This window comes from Salmo trutta, chromosome 21 (genome assembly GCF_901001165.1).
Source record: "Salmo trutta chromosome 21, fSalTru1.1, whole genome shotgun sequence".
Taxonomy (NCBI): Eukaryota; Metazoa; Chordata; class Actinopteri; order Salmoniformes; family Salmonidae; genus Salmo; species Salmo trutta.
In genome coordinates this window covers 24,320,982-24,338,917 of record NC_042977.1, presented here as the reverse complement: position 1 = coordinate 24,338,917, position 17,936 = coordinate 24,320,982, and the positions used below count along the sequence as shown (strand labels likewise).

At 44.8% G+C, this 17,936-nt stretch overlaps 1 protein-coding gene across 3 annotated transcripts in view; it reads right to left on the bottom strand.

The window, feature by feature from the left end:
• Nucleotides 1-17,936, bottom strand: part of LOC115157009 (beta-1,4-galactosyltransferase 2-like) — a 131,200-nt gene that overhangs the window by 85,561 nt on the left and 27,703 nt on the right. For all 3 annotated transcript variants that reach the window (XR_003868373.1, XM_029704844.1, XM_029704845.1), the window contains exon 2: nt 16,187-16,610. Coding sequence is in view for 2 of the 3 variants with exons in the window: in XM_029704844.1 (XP_029560704.1) it covers nt 16,187-16,514 (328 nt within the window). In the remaining variant the exon portion in view is untranslated. The remainder of the gene's footprint in view (nt 1-16,186; nt 16,611-17,936) is intronic.

The following is a 17,936-nucleotide window of genomic DNA, read 5'->3' as shown; positions in this document are numbered from 1 at the left end:
ATTCCACTATAACCAAACCCTTGACTAATTGAATCAGATGTGCCAATTCAGGGCTACAGCAACTATGTGAAATGTCTGGTGGTGTCACATTCATCGTAGGAATTGGACCAAGGCGCAGCGGGAATGTGTATGCTCATCTTCTTTTATTACGAAGAAAACCAAAACAAACACTTAAACAAAAACAACGACAAAAAACAGTCCTGTAAGGCACACAGCTTACATACGGAACAACTACCCACAAAAACCCATGGAAAAACACCCCTACTAAATAGGACCTTCAATTAGAGGCAACGAGGAACAGCTGCCTCCAATTGAAGGTCAACCCAATAAACTAAACATAGAAATACAAAAACTAGAACGAACATAGAAATATACTAACATAGAACATTAACCCCAAAAAAACGGAACACATAAAACAAACACCCCTTGCCACGCCCTGACCAAACTACAATAACAAACAACGCCTTTTACTGGTCAGGATGTGACAGTACCCCCTCTGGGAGCTCCGGGCTGAAGGGCGACTCTGGGAGCTCCGGACTGAAGGGCGACTCTGGGAGCTCCGGACTGTAGGGCGACTCTGGCTGCGCCGGTTCTGGACTGTAGGGCGACTCTGGCTGCGCCGGTTCCGGACTGTAGGGCGACTATGGCTGCACCGGTTCCGGACTGTGGGCGTCTCTGCAGGCTCCGGACTGTGGGCGTCTCTGCAGGTTCCGGACTGTGGGCCGTATCTGCAGGCTCCGGACTGTGGGCAGTCTCTGCAGGCTCCGGACTGTGGGCCGTCTCTGCAGGCTCCGGACTGTGGGCCGTCTCTGTCGGGTCCGGACTGTGGGCCGTCTTTGCAGGCTCCGGACTGTAGGACGTTGCCGGAAGCACTGGACGGGGAACTGTCGCCGGAAGCTCTAGACGGGGAACTGTCGCCGGAAGCTCTGGACGGGGAACTATCGCTGGAAGCTCTGGATGGGGAACTGTCGCCGGAAGCTCTGGACGGGGAACTGTCGCCGGAAGCTCTGGACGGGGAACTGTCGCCGGAAGCTCTGGACGGGGAACTGTCGCCGGAAGCTCTGGACTGGACAGGCGCACTACAGGCCTGGTGCGTGGGGCTGGCTTTGGAGGTGCCAGACTGGTAACACGCACCTCAAGGCCAGTGCAAGAAGCAGGAGCAGGACGAACTGGACTGGGCTGACGCACTGGAGGCCTAGTGCGTGGGGCTGGTACTGGAGGTACCAGACTGGAGACACGCACCTCAAGGCTAGTGCGAGGAGCAGGAACAGGACGTACTGGACTGGGCTGACGCACTGGAGGCCTGGTGCGTGGTGCTGGCTTTGGAGGCGCCAGACTAGAGACACGCACCTCAGGGCTAGTGCGAGGAGCAGGAACTGGATACACCGGGCCATGAACATGCACTGGAGGTCTGGAGCGCACCCGTCCTGGCTGGGTAGTCACAGTAGCCCTGCACGGGTGGAGTGCTGGCACAGGGCGAACTGGGCTATGTAGAGGCCTGATGGCTGCCGTGCGTAGAGCAGGCGCAGGGTAGCCTGGGCCTAGGAGACGTACTGGTGGCCAGATGTACTGCGCAGGCATACTCCTACCTGGCTGGATGCCCACTCTAGCACGGCACTTGAGAGGGGCTGGAATCGCTTGCACCAGACTGTGCGTGCACATGGGCAAGATCGAGCGCACTTCCGCACAGACCGGCGCTCTCATGATCCGTTGCTCCCCATAATAAGCACGGGGAGTTGGCTTAGGTCTATTACCTGACCTAGCCACTCTTCCCGTGTGCCCCCCCCCCAAAGTTTTTTTTATTGGAGCTGCCTCTCACACTTGCCAATCTGCGCGTATAATGCCTTGTAATGACGCCGCTCCGCCTTGGCTGCCTCCAGCTCCTCCTTAGGTCGCCGGTACTCCCCAGCCTGGTGCCAAGGTCCTGCCCCGTCCAAAATGTCCTCCCATGTCCATAAATCCAAAGAGCTCCTCTGCTGCTCCTTCCTCCGCTGCTTGGTCCGTTGGTGGTGGGTAGTTCTGTCACGTTTGTCGTAGGAATTGGACCAAGGCGCAGCGGCAATGTGTACGCTCATCTTCTTTTATTACGAAGAAAATCAAAACAAACACTTAAACAAAAACAACGACGAAAAACAGTCCTGTAAGGCACACAGCTTACATACGGAACAACTACCCACAAAAACCCATGGAAAAACACCACTACTAAATAGGACCTTCAATTAGAGGCAACGAGGAACAGCTGCCTCCAATTGAAGGTCAACCCAATAAACTAAACATAGAAATAGAACAACTAGAACGAACATAGAAATATACTAACATAGAACATTAACCAAAAAACCACGAAACACATAAAACAAACACGCCCTGCCACGCCCTGACCAAACTCCAATAACAAACAACCCCTTTTACTGGTCAGGACGTGACAGGTGGTCCCCGAGGAGAGGGTTGTGAAACCCTGACCTAGATACCTCTACAAAGATCTTCCTCATAGAGAGAAGGCCCTCATCCTCTGCCCTCCCCCAGTGCCAGTCCCAGACAGGGAAACATGAATAAATACAAAACCCCAGTGTCAGGCCACCATTATAACGGAAAAGACGCTAATTTAAAAAGTGGAAATGGGGGAAGAAAGAGGCAGGAAAAGTTTGAGGATAAATAAGTAAAGAGAGTGCTCTCCTTTTCCTGCCTGAAGCTCAAAGGAGCAGTGCATACAGCTAAAAGTCACTTACTGCATGCTGTACTGTGACGTGGGGGAGGCGGGGGGCACCACTAATGGGGTTTTAGGGAGATTCACAATATATACAGTACCAGTCAAAAGTTTGGACGCACGTACTCATTCAAGGGTTTTTCTTTATTTTTACTATTTTCTACATTGTAGAATGATAGTGAAGCAGTCGTGGAAAAAGTACAAAATTGTCATACTTGAGTAAAAGTAAAGATACCTTAATAGAAATAGACTCAAGTAAAAGTGAAAGTGATCCAGTAAAATACTACTTGAGAAAAAGTATAAAAGTATTTGGTTTTAAATATACTTAAGTTTCAAAAGTAAATGGAATTTACTTGATCTTAAGTATAAACCATTTAAAATGCCTTATATTAAGCAAACCAGGCGGCACAATTTTACTTAAAAAAATGTAATTGATGGATAGCCATGGCAACACTCAAGACATAATTTACAAACAAAGCGTTTGTGTTTAGAGAGTCCGCCAGATCAGAGGCAGTAGAGATGCCCAGGGATGTTCTGTTGATAAGTGTGTGAATTAGACCATTTTCCTGACAAAATGTAACGAGTACCTTTGGGTGTCAGGGAAAATGTACGAAGTAAATAGTACTAGTAGTATTATTTTCTTTATGATGTAGTGCAGTAAAAGTAAAAGTTGTCAAAAATATAAATAGTAAAGTAAAAGACTTAAGTAGAACTTTCAAGTATTTTTACTTAAGCACTTTACACCACTGTAGTGAAGATATCAAAACACATGGAATCATGTAGTAACCAAAAAAGTGTTAAACAAATCAAAATATATTTTATATTTGAGATTCTTCACAGTAGCCACCCTTTGCCTTGATGACAGCTTTGCACACTCTTGGCATTCTCTCAACCAGCTTCATGAGATAGTCACCTGGAATGCTTTTCCAACAGTTTTGAAGGAGTTCTCAGATACCGTTGCAAGAAAAAGTATGTGAACCCTTTGGAATTACATGGATTTCTACATAAATTTGTCAGAAAATGTGATCTGATCTTCCTCTAAGTCACAACAATAGACAAACACAGTGTGCTTAAACTAATAACACACAAATGATTGTATTTTTGTTGTCTATATTGAATACATAATTTAAATATTCACAGTGTAGGTTGGAAAAAGTATGTGAACCTCTAGGCTAATGACTTCTCCAAAAGCTAATTGGAGTCAGGACTCAGCTAACCTGGAGTCCAATCAATGAGACGAGATTGGAGATGTTGGTTAGAGCTGCCATGCAATATAAAAACCACTCACAAAATGGGAGTTCGCTATTCACATGAAGCATTGCCTGATGTGAACCATGCATCGAACAAAAGAGATCTCAGAAGACCTAAGATTAAGAACAGTTGACTTGCATAAAGCTGGAAAGAGTTACAAAGTATCTCTAAAAGCCTTGATGTTCATCAGTCTATTAATGGAGAAAGTTCAGCACTGTTGCTACTCTCCCTAGGAGTGGCCGCCCTGCAAAGATAACTGCAAGAGCACAGCGCAGAATGCTCAATGAGGTTAAGAAGAATCTTAGAGTGTCAGCTAAAGACTTACAGAAATCTTTGGAACATGCTAACATCTCTTGATGAGTCTACAATACGTTAAACAGCGTTTGACATGCTTCGAGGTCCGGTAATGGAATAGTTTGAAATTATTTGTCACGAAACGCGTCGGGCGCGTCACCCTTCTTTACCCTTCGGATAGTGTCTTGAACGCACGAACAAAACGCCGCTATTTGGATATAACTATGGATTATTTGGAACCAAACCAACATTTGTTATTGAAGTAGAAGACCTGGGAGTGCATTCTGACGAAGAACAGCAAAGGTAATAAGATTTTTCTTATAGTAAATCTGACTTTGGTGAGGGCTAAACTTGGTGGGTGTCAAAATAGCTAGCCTGTGATGGCCGGGCTATCTACTCAGAATATTGCAAAATGTGCTTTTACCGAAAAGCTATTTTAAAATCGGACATAGCGAGTGCATAAAGGAGTTCTGTATCTATAATTCTTAAAATAATTGTTATGTTTTTTGTGAACGTTTATCGTGAGTAATTTAGTAAATTCACCGGAAGTGTTCGGTGGGAATGCTAGTCACATGCTAGTCACATGCTAATGTAAAAAGCTGTTTTTTTCCGACCTAGCCCATAGAGGTTAAACACTAAACAAGAATGGTGTTCATGGGAGGACACCACGGAAGAAGCCACTGCTGTCCAAAAAAAAAACCTTGCTGCACGTCTGAAGTTTGCAAAAGTGCACATGGATATTCCACAGCGCTACTGGCAAAATATTCTGTGGACAGATTAAACTAAAGTTGAGTTGTTTGGAAGGAACACACAACACTATGTGTGGAGAAAAAAAGGCACAGCACACCAACTGCAAAACCTCATCCCAACTGTAAAATATGGTGGAGGGAGCAACATGGTTTGGGGCTGCTTTGCTGCCTCAGGGCCTTGACAGCTTGCTATCATCGACAGGAAAATGAATTCCCATGTTTATCAAGACATTTTGCAGGAGAATGTAAGGCTATCTGCCCGCCAATTGAAGCTCAACAGAAGTTTGGTGATGCAACAGGACAACGACCCAGAATACAGAAGTAAATCAACAACAGAATGGCTTCAACAGAAGAAAATACAGCTTGTGGAGTGGCCCAGTCAGAGTACTGACCTCTACCTGTGGCATGACCTCGAGACCGGTTCAAACCAGGCATCCCAAGAGAATTGCTAAACTGAAAGAGTTCGTGAAGAGGAATGGTCCAAAATTCCTCCTGACCATTGTGCAGGTCTGATAGGCAACTACATAAATAATTTGGTTGAGGTTAATGCTGCCAAAGGAGGGTCAACCAGTTATTAAATCCAAAGGTTCACATACTTTTTCCACCCTGCCCTGTGAATGTTTACACAGTGTGTTCAATAAAGACATGAAAACGTATAATTGTTTGTGTGTTATAAGTTTAAGCAGACTGTGTTTATAATGACACAAGGCGAGACCCAGATGCAGACCCAGGAGGCAGATGGTTGGAGTCTTACAATATTAATTAATCCAATAGGGTAAGGCAAGACAATGGTTGTGGACAGGCAAAAAGGTCAAAACCAGTTCAGAGTCCAAAAGGTACCGAAGGGCAGGCAGAATCAAGGTCAGGGCAGACAGGATGATAAGGCGGGAAGATAGTCCAGAGTCAGGCAGGGGTCAAAACCGGGAAGAATATCAAAAAGAGAATAGCAAAAGGAGATCGGGAAAAACGCTGGTTGACTTGACTAACATACAAGACGAACTGGCACAGAGAGAAAGGAAACACAGGGATAAATACACAGGGGAAAATAAGCGACACCGGTGGGGGTGTCGACAATCATAGGATTCGACACCTAGGGACGCCACCTGACGCCACCTGGCGTCGAACCTGGGCGCATACCTGGCTGACCGGGGTGTCGGCGGTGGAAATCGGCGATGAGGGCCGGGTCCAAGATGTCTTTAGCAGGGACCCAGCACCTCTCATCCGGGCCATAACCCTCCCAGTCAACCAGGTACTGGAAACCCCTGCCCCGTGGTCGAACCTTCAGGAGGCGTCTCACCGTATATGCTGGCTGGCCACCGATAACCCGGGGGGGAGGGATGGGCCTGGAGATAGAAGACAAAGGACAGTGAGACACAGGCTTAATCCTAGACACATGGAAGGTAGGGTGAATACGAAGGGTACGGGGGAACACAAGATGGACAGCAGTGGAACTCAGGACTCTGGAGATGGGAAAAGGACCAATGAACCGGGAAGACAGCTTGCCGGACTCTAGCCGAAGGGGTAGATCCCAAGTGGAAAGCCATACCCTCTGCCCAATGCAGTAGCGGGGAGCTGGGGTCCGGCGATGGTCCGCTTGTCGACGATACCTGGAGTTGGTCTTGAGAATAGCTGCCCTGGCTCTTCTCCAGGTACGTCGACAGCGGAGGACAAACATCTGGGCTGAGGGTACGCTGACGTCCTGCTCTTGTTCAGGGAAGAGTGGAGGCTGATACCCCATGGAGCACTCGAAAGGGGAGAGTCCTGTGGCAGAACTGGGATGAGTGTTCCGGGCATACTCCACTCAGACCAGTTGACGGCTCCAGGTAGTGGGATTGGTTGAGACCAGGTCTGATGGGCCTCCAGGTCTTGGTTGGCTCGCTCCGACTGACCGTTAGTTTGGGGATGGAATCCGGGTGACAGGCTGGCCGACGACCCAATAAGGGTGCAGAATGCCTTCCAGAACTGAGACGAGAACTGAGGGCCCCGATCGGAGACCATGTCAACTGGGAGTCCAAGGATCCGGAAGAGATGCTGCACCATAAACTGGGCCATCTCCTTGGCAGAAGGTAGTTTGGGGAGAGGGATGAAATGGGCAGTCTTGGAGAACCAGTCGACTACCGTCAGAATGACAGTGTTGCCGTCAGACGGAGGGTGCCCAGTGACAAAGTCCAGAGATATATGAGACCAGGGACGATGAGGAACCGGTAGTAGCTGCATGAGGCCAGGAGTTCTCTGTTGCCAACATCGTAGTTCCTCTCAGCAGGAACTACGACGGGACAGGAAAGCACAGGGATGAAGCTTCTGGTCCTGGGATGATCGCTGGGACAGGATGGCCCCCACTCCAACATCCGAAGCATCCACTTCCACCACAAATTGACGCGAGGGGTCTGGATGGTTGAGGATGGTGCTGTTATGAACTGATGCTTCAGGTCCACAAAGGCTTTGTCGATAGCTGGAGACCATTTGAACGGTACCTTGGGGGAGGTGAGTGCCGAGATGGGGGCCGCCAGGGTGCTGTAATCCCGAATGAAACGGCGGTAGAAGTTTGCAAAACCAAGAAACCGTTGCAACTGCGCCCTGGACGTTGGTTGGGGCCAATCCACCACTGCTTTCACCTTTCCAGGATCCATCAGAACATTGCCCTCAGCAATGACATATCCCAGTTAGGTGATAGAAGAGCGGTGGAACTCACACTTCTCGGCTTTCACAAACAGTCCTCCAGGAGGCGCTGAAGGACCTGTCTGACATGGAGTACAAAACAGGATGTCATCCAGGTAGACGAACACAAACCGGTTTAGCATGTCCCGAAGCACATCATTGACCAAAGCCTGGAAGACATATCGTCCACTGGCTGAGTTGAAGGCTGTCTTCCACTCATCCCCCTTGCATATCCGAACCAGGTGGTAGGCATTCCGAAGGTCCAACTTGGAAAACATGGTAGACCCCTGGAGAGGTTCAAACGCCGAGGAGAGGAGAGGTAGGGGGTAACGTTTTTTTGACAGTGATATTGCTAAGTCCCCGGTAGTCAATGCATGGGCGCAGGGTCTTGTCCTTCTTCTCCACAAAGAAAAACCCTGCGAAAAACCCAGGAGATGCAGACGGACAGACAGCCCCAGTGGCCAGAGACTCTTCTATGTACTCCTGCATAGCAATGGTCTCTGGTCCGGGTCAGAGAGTACAACCGACCCCAAGGTGGTGTAGTGCCTGGGAGAAGATCAATGGCACAATCATAAGGACGGTGCGGCGGAAGGGAAGTAGCACGTGCCTTACTGAACACTTCCAGGAGGTCATGGTATTCCGTGGGGATAACAGAGACATATACAGTCTTGCTAACCTCCTGAGGAAGGCGACTTGGGGAAGGATGTGCTGCTTGAAGGCAGTGAGAATGGCAAAATGAGTACGGGAAAAACACGCTGGTTGACATGACTAACATACAAGTCGAACTGGCACAGAGAGACAGGAAACACAGGGATAAATACACTGGGGAAAATAAGCGACACCTGGAGGGGGTGGAGACAATCACAGAAACAGGTGAAACAGATCAGGGCATGACAGTGTTTGTCTATTGTTGTGACTTAGATGAAGATCAGATCAAATTTTCTGAACAATTTATAGAGAAATCCAGGTAATTACAAAGGGTTCACATACTCTTTCTTGCCACTGTATGCTGAGCACTTGTTGGCTGCTTTTCCTTCACTCTGAGGTCCAATTCAACCCAAACCATCTTATTTGGGTTGAGGCCGGGTGATTGTGGAGGCCAGATCATCTGATGCAGCACTCCCCCACACTCCTTCTTGGTCAAATAGCCCTTACACAGCCTGGAGGTGTGTTGGGTCATTGTCCTGTTGAAAAACAAATGATAGTCCCACTAAGAGCAAACGAGATGGGATGGCGTATCGCTGCAAAATGCTGTGGTAGCCATGCTGGTTAAGTGTGCCTTGAATTTAAAAAGAATCACAGACAGTGTCACCAGCAAAGCACCCCCACACCTCCTCCTCCATGCTTCATGGTGGGAACTACATATGCAGAGATAATCCGTTCACCTACTCTTCGTCTCACAAAGACATGGCGGTTGGAACCAGAAAGCTCAAATTTGGACTCATCAGACCAAAGGACAAATCTCCACCGGTCTAATGTCCATTGCTCGTGTTTCTAGGCCCAACCAAATGTCTTCTTCTAATTCATGTCCTTTAGTAGTGGTTTCCTTGTAGCAATTCGACCATGAAGACCTGATTCATGCAGTCTTCACACAGTTGATGTTGAGATGTGTCTGTTACTTGAACTCTGTGAAGAATTAATTTTTCCTGCAATCTGAGGTGCAGTTAATTGCCGATTTCTGAGGCTGGTAACTAATGAACTTATCCTCTGCAGCAGAGGTAACTCTAGGTCTTCTGGGTCTCCTGTGGCGGTCCTCATGAGAGCCAGTTTCATCATAGCGCTTGATGGTTTTTGTGACTGCACTTGAAGAAACATTCAAAGTTCTTGAAATGTTGAAATTATCCGGATTGACTGACCTTCATGTCTTAAAGTAATGATGGACTGTCATCTCTCTTTGCTTATTTGAGCTGTTACTGCCAAAATATGGGCCTGGTCTTTTACCAAATAGGGCTATCTTCTGTATACCAACCCTACCTTGCCACAACACAACTGATTGGCTGAAACGCATTAAGAAGTTAAGAAGGCACACCTGTTCATTGAAATGCATTCCAGGTGACTACCTCTTGAGGGAGTGTGCCAAGAGTGCGCAAAGCTGTCATCAAGGCAAAGGTTGGCTACTTTGAAGAATCTCAAATACAAAATATATTTGGATTTGTTTAACCTTTTTTGGGTTACTACATGATGCCATATGTGTTATTTCATAGTTTTGATGTTTTCACTAGTATTGTACACTGTAGAAAATAGTAAAAATCAAGAAAAACCCTGGAATGAGTAGGTGTGTCCAACCTTTTGACTGGTACTGTATATCTAAAAATATGTTTTCTCTAAATAAGAGTTGTTTTACAATTTAAGGTCAAATACACTGCATTTCTGGCTTTCAAGTCAGTCTATAAAAATGACCTTTTTATTACAAATTTAAATAGAACCGTACATAATGCACATTCACAAATATCTTCTTGTGTCAGGCTTTCGGCTATAGAAACTGAACACAGGTCTCATCAAAAATCTCTCAAGCCCACGTGATAGTGATTAGCCAGCTAATCTTTATATTTCAAGTTTAACCAACTTGGATCTATTTGCTAGCTAACAGTTGAACAGTTGAATTGTTATGAACACTCCCTTCTGTCTGTCTCCAACTGTTTGAAACGCATGTTAGCCTGTCCACTTTGTTCAGATGCTGTACGCAAGTGGCCTACCTTGTTTCTCAGAATAACAACGAATTGCCAATTCCTTATATAATTGTGTTTTATGCTTATTGCACATTTATAAAACACAGACTAAACTGCTAATATAACAGTCTTTGGCTAAAATGCTGCTAGCGGGACATGGTACCACAATGCCACGCGCAACGAACTGAGCATGAATTTTCCAGATTCAATATTCATCAATGTTCATGTTGTAGTAGTGTCTGCTCTCAATCTGAGTAGTTGAGACATAAAAAGGGTATCTTTAGAAAGGTTAACTTCAACTATTTTACAGTAAAATCCTCTCAATGTCCCTATGACCGATTCTGTTACACCAAACCTCAAATGCAAATAGTGAGTTGAAACCACTTGTAAGAGAGGAAGAAGTGATCTCTCAACTTTGTTGGCGTGAGAGGCAGGTGGAGGGACTTGGTATGTGTAAACCATAGAGGAAGAGGCAAAGTCTAAAACCTGTCCAAAATAAGCCCAATGCATTTCTATGGGCTTATTTTGGATAAAAACTGGTCACCTGCCTTCCCGCGTTTGGGACAACGACTCCCATTGTTAGGGCAGAGACGTGCAACTCTTCATTATATACGGATCTCTGGTGTAACTAGGGAGGTGCACAGCACAGAAGGAACGAAAGAGACAAGACCAAAAATACAACATGAAAACAAGTGGACATAAACGGTCATAAAAACAAAAAATAACAAAACCTTGATTCTTCCGATACAGGCATTTGGAATATCACGCAAAAACATACATATGAATTAATCAAATCAATTTGATATATTGCCCAGCCCTAGGTCACAACAACCTATACTGAGAGCTTTGGTGGTGGATGTACTGTATTGGTGGCTATGCTTCACATACAGTTGAAGTTCACATACACTTAGGTTGGAGTCATTAAAACTCGTTTTTCAACAACTCCACAAATTTCTTGTTAACAAACTATAGTTTTGGCAAGTCGGTTAGGAGATCGACTTTGTGCATGACACAAGTAATTTTTCCAGCAATTGTTTACAAACAGATTATTTCACTTATAATTCACTGTATCACAATTCCAGTGGGTCAGAAGGTTACATACACTAAGTTGACTGTGCCTTTAAACAGCTTGGAAAATTCCAGAAAATGATGTCATGGCTTTAGAAGCTTCTGATAAGCTAATTGAAATAATTTGAGTCAATTGGAGGTGTACCTGTGGATGTATTTCAAGGCCTACCTTAAAACTCAGTGCCTCTTTGCTTGACATCATGGGAAAATCAAAAGAAATCAGCCAAGACCTCAGAAAACAATTGTAGATCTCTACAAGTCTGGTTCATTCTTGGGAGCAATTTCCAAACACCTGAAGGTACCACGTTCATCTGTACAAACAATAGCACGCAAGTACAAACACCATGGGACCACGCAGCCATCATACCGCTCAAGAAGGAGACGCGTTCTGTCTCCTAGAGATGAACGTACTTTGGTGTGAAAAGTGCAAATCAATCCCAGAAAAACAGCAAAGGACCTTGTGAGAATGCTGGAGGAAACAGGTACAAAAGTATCTATATCCACAGTAAAACACGTCCTATATCAACATAACCTGAAAGGCCACTCAGCAAGGAAGAAGCCACTGCTCCAAAACTGCCACAAAAAAAAGCCAGACTACGGTTTGCAACTGCACATTGGGACAAAGATTGTACTTTTTGGAGAAATGTCCTCTGGTCTAATGAAACAGAAATAGAGCTGTTTGACCATAATGACCATCGTTATGTTTGGAGGAAAAAGGGGGAGCCTTGCAAGCCGAAGAACACCATCCCAACCGCGATGCACAAGGGTGGCAGCATCATGTTGTGGGGGTGCTTTGCTGCAGGAGCGACTGGTGCACTTCACAAAATAGATGGCATCAAGAGGAAGAAAAATGATGTGGCTATATTGAAGCAACATCTCAAGACATCAGTCAGGAAGTTAAAGCTTGGTTGCAAATGGGTCTTCCAAATGGACAATGACCCCAAGAATACTTCCAAAGTTGTGGCAAAAGGACAACAAAGTCAAAGTATTGGGAGTGGCCATCACAAAGCCCTGACCTCAATCCCGTAGAAAAATTGTGGGCAGGACTGAAAAAGCGTGTGTGAGCAAGGAGGCCTACAAACCCGACTCAATTACACCAGCTCTGTCAGGAGGAATGGGCCAAAATTCACCCAACTTATCGTGGGAAGCTAGTGGAAGACTACCCAAAACGTTTGACCCAAGTTAAACAATTTAAAGACAATGCTACCAAATACAAATTGAGTGTATGTAAACTTCTGACCCACTGGGAATGTGATGAAAGAAATAAAAGCTGAAATAAATCATTCTCTCTGCTATTATTCTGACATTTCACATTCTTAAAATTAAGTGGTGATCCTAACTGACCTAAAACAGGGAATATTTACTCTGATTAAATGTCAGGAATTGTGAAAACTGAGTTTAAATGTATTTGGCTAAGGTTTATTTCAACTTCCAACTTCAACTGTACATGCACTGGACACCAAACTAATGCACTATGACACATTTTGGCCTGGAAGATAAATTCAGATGTAGTGGCCTTCAGGATCTGAAACATTACTGTGTAAGTACAGAAAAGGTCAAGATTTGTATTTTGATTTGATGGAGCCAGGTAGACATTCCGAACAGTGTCATTTCTCAAAGCAGTGTAATGGCTTTGTTCAGCTGACCTACAGTAGTAGATGTATAACCCCAGACCTGGTAATTACGTGCTAAGCAAACAGCCATCCATCAACTTTGCACTCTCTCTCTGAGCGATGATCCTCCTTCAGAAAGCAACACTACCACAGCAGTGATTGGTGTAATCCAACAGGGAGAAATACCAATGACAAGCCAGGGAGAAAGACTGGAGCTGTCTCCTCTGATGGGGAGTCGTGTCAGTCCCCTCAGACTGAACTGAAAACCCAGCAGAATTTGGCATTACGGTTGGTTCTGTGCCCGGCATCCAGCAGCATAGGATTGGCTTTAGTATTAGTACAGCAGGGAAGTTAAAAAGACTGAAATCAATAAACCTATGGACACCAACTCCAATGTAGGCAACAACAAAAAATGTGTATTTCCTCAATGAGTTCTAAATTACATTATTTGTTGGAAGTGATAACACCAGCACTGCACCAGCATAGTCCTCCTGTCTGGCTCAGTTGGTCTTGTAATGCCAGGGTTGTGGGTTTGATTCCCACGGGGGACCAGTGCGGAAAAATAAAAACAATTATGCATTCACTAATGTAAGTCGCTCTGGATAAGAGTGTCTAGGAAAATGTTATAGCTCCAACATTCGTAAAATACTGCAACCCTGTCAGGCAAATATTCCATATTTTGCCATTACAATTTGTTTCATTAAGAGGTTGCAGAGGTTGCATACCCACAATGACAGCTGACTGACTGCCATTAAAGCTGCAATATGTCACTTTTTGGGGTGACCTGACCAAATTCATATAGAAATGTGAGTTATAGGTCTGTCATTCTCATTGAAAGCAAGTCTAAGTAGTGGTAGATCTTTCCTTTGTGCGCTATTTCTATGCTTCCCGTTGTTATGTTTCGCTTTTGTATCTTTTACGTTCAGTTTTGTACACCAGCTTCAAACAGCTGGAAATATAATATTTTAGGTTACTGAACATATATTTCACACCAGTTTAGATGGTACAATGATTCTCTACACTATACATTGCTTGTTTTGTCATATAAACTGTTATTAGGAGAACTATTCAAATTTTAACAGACAGAAAATGGTCAAGCGATTTCTTTAAGTGATGGAGGGAGGGAGGGAGAGAGGGAAGAGTGCGAGAGAGAGGGAGATGGAGAGAGAGAAAGCTGCAATGGAATGGAAGCCCACCGCAAGTCCAAACACAAGCAGCACCTGTCAGCTGGGTTGGGAGTCTCCCCCGTCTCACCCTGGCCAAGGCCCCCTCTCCCTGGGGCCTCCCTCCCTCTCCCCTCCACCATCATCTATCTATCTGCACCTGGCTGTGACTAACACAGAGGCATTCTCAGTCTCTGACTCTGTCTGCAATTCATTACCACCCCAGGCACCTACTCCATCATTGAGAGAAGAGGCAAGGAGGGAGGAAGGCTAGGCAGCTAGCTACCTGGGCTGGCCATGAAGCACCACACCACGCAGCCTCCTCTCCCTCCATGCTAGGGAAAGAGAAGGCAGTGGCAGTCACAGAGTCATATCAAATCTAATTCAATTGAAATAGCCTAATTACAGAACGGGTAATAGCATTCATTATGGACTCTATGAAAAGTTGATTCACATTAATCTGGATAATGAATCATTATTCTGATTTGGGATTTTGACATTGTAGATAATTGGTCGACAACAGCAACAAAAATGTATCAAATGGACTAATTTACTGATATGGAATGGTTGAACTACCATAATGTGCCTAACAACACAGTAACACTAATTAATACACACACTTCAGATCTATCTACATGGTCAAGAGAAGTGTCAGGTTCAAAGTGTTCATTTCTTCCACTTTGAATCTGTCATAGTGGGGTCATTAAAACAGCTCCATCAAGCCACCCAGACAACAGCAGATAAGCTACTTAAGCCTTCCTACAGCAGTTTCCCCAGGCAGACATCTCTGTAGGGAAGACAGTGATTATCTGAGAATACCCTACACACAGAGCGACGCTGAGATAAACAGAATTACACAACGCACCTCGTTGCTTGCATCTATTCTAGCTAGGCAAAATACGGGGTCATGAATGAAAGTTAAAGCTGGAGCTCTGTTCTCTGCAATCCCACAATGCACTTACGGATCGTGGTAAAGCCCAGGCTTTGTCACGAGCTTTAGAGCCAGTGCATCAACCACTCATTGAGGGTAGGAGGGAGGGTGTGTGTGTGTGTGTGTGTGTGTGTGTGTGTGCCAAGTGGGGGGGGGGGGGGGTCTAACAGTAAACAACCACTCAGTGCTGATGTGTCTCCTAAAGACATCCAGTCAACAACTGTAAAGTCAGTGGAAACCTCAATCAAGAGAAATAAAGAGGGAAACAGATGCATAGGAGTGGAGGGTCATGAGACAAAGAGTTGGTTTGCCCACAACTCCCTCAAGACCTCTACTTAAAACTCATTAGCAGGAGCTGAGTGGCAAAGGCCTTGTGCTCGCAGGCATATCTAATGGCATAATGAGCAAGAAAAGCCTCGCAATGACAAGGAAGTTAATGAGGTTTTCTGCTGATGAAGGGAATTCTTACAAAGGTAACTGGGATTTCCCTATCGCAGCAGCTTTAAATTGAGTTTGCTGAAAGCCTAAAAGGGATAACTCTAACGCCACACAGCTATATATCTTAGTTGACTATATTTTCCAGTATTTGAAAGAATACTGTTGTGTTAGTCTTTCCAACGTCGCGTTGGACTAGTGGTGTTTCGTTGGATGAAATATATATTAGAGCCGAGAGTGTGCTGACAGTAAATCCATTTTATGTTTCACCCGGGCAGCCCAGAAAACACACAGAAACACTAGCTTTTACAGTAATTGGAGTAAACATTCCATCCACTACATTTTAGAATAGAAAGTGGTTGCCAGAGAGCCTGCTGCTCGAACACATGCAGGCCTCTATCTCTCTGACATCTATTTTCAAATTACAACACACTATACTAATTAGAGTAATTAACTATTACCAAAGCCCCTTGTTCAGATTTCCTAATGATGATAGTATCTGATCTGTGCTATAATAACTGCTCCGGTCTGGTTACGCATCAACCACAGTAGTTAAACAAATATATCTGAGCCAGCACAGTATAGTTCGGGTCGGCATGGTAATGTGAACAGGGTACTATTTCATTAGTGTAAAAGGGGATCCTCAACTACCTAGACCAGGGGGTATCTCCGGGCAAGGTGGTATAGGCTTGGTAGTGGGCGGCGTGTGGTTTCCCTCGGGTCGTACGGTGGGCAGCAGCTGGTCTGCGGTGGCCAGGTAGCTGGCGTAGGTGGCGTTGGGCCGGCTGAGGTTGTAGTAGTAGTGGTGTCCATTGCGGCTGGCGTTGCGGCCGTTGTTGAAGCGGCTGAAGATCTGGTCGAAGCGCTGGCTGTAGACGTCGAAGTAGAGGATCATCATGATGACGAAGTGCACCAGGCAGAGCAGCAGGACAGCCTTGCAGATGCGCTCCAGGGTCCGGCCCAGCATCAGCCGAGTCATGGTCGAGCCTGTCGCCCCCGCCGCACAGCCTGGGGCATCCACTCGGTCGGTCCCTCCCCTGGGCCTGGACTGCTGCACACTGGCTCCCACTATCACCTATGGAAGGACCAGGGAAAAACATGATGTTAAAATTAAATATATATTTTGTTGCCATTCAAGTTAATTAGGCCTAACACAGGAAAAGAGCAGTAGCCTTATCAAATTATGTCTGTCCATCCTTTCTACAGTATCTGTATATTATATGTCATGTACATGTTGAAAAGAAAAGACAAATCAAGGAATAAACCAACAGCCCCCATTTTGGTAGTAAAATCCAATGTAGCCAATAGCCCATTCTAGCCAACAATGTGATTTGAAAAACACCTATAAATATAGCTGTGAGTAGCAATGAACATGGTTCACAGGACGACAGAAAGGAGACAAGATCAGTTAGATAACAAAGCAAGCATTATCATGTAGGAACTATCTTCTCTATGTGCAATCAGTGAAAACATGACCATGTTTATTAAAGACTGATGTAATGAGTTTAAATACAACATCCGGAGTGAATCTGATGTATGGTTCATGAGGAGAAGATGATTGCAGATGATTTTGAGCATTAGCGTTACATATGCAAAGAATGAGTTCAGTGTTGTCCATCTTAAGGACGTCTATTACATTTTAATCACTTAGCAGATGCTCTTATCGAGACATACAGGAGCAATTAGGGTTAAGTACCTTGCTCAAGGGCACATTAACAGATTTTTCACCAAGTGCATGATAGTGATGACAAGTTTCAAGTTGATAGACCACTGTGAAGTGGATTTGCAGTGGTTTAAATGGACACATAAAATCTGATTTTTTTACAATCCAAATATGGTGTCATTTGGTCCTATATGTTTTGCATATGCTAATATGCATCTACTGGTTTAGTGTGGCAAACTTTGAAGGCATAATCGTTATTTTCTCAAACTCTTTAGGGACTATTGTGATGAGTCCAAAGACCAAATTTGGAGTGAATCTGACTTTTAGTCCAAAAAGTCAGATAGTTATTATTAACTAGTTAGTTATTAACTAGATAGTTATTATTATTTAGTTATTATTATTTTAAGCATGAGCGTTACATAGTCAAAAAAGTCAATTTCTAATATTTTTAAGATATCAATGCCAAACTTAACACGGTTCTTCATGGGAATGTCTTTGATGACCCTAAGTTTCAAGTTGATAGGCCATTGTGGAGCAGTGGTGGGAAAAGTACCCAATTGTCATACTTGAGTAAAAGTAAAGATACCTTTATAGAAAATAACTCAAGTACAAGTGAAAGAACACGCAGTAAAAAAACTACTTGAGTAAAAGTCTAAAAGTATGTGGTTTTAAACACGTAAGTATCAAAAGTAAATGTAGAAGTATGAATAATTTCAAATTCCTTATATTAGGCAAAGC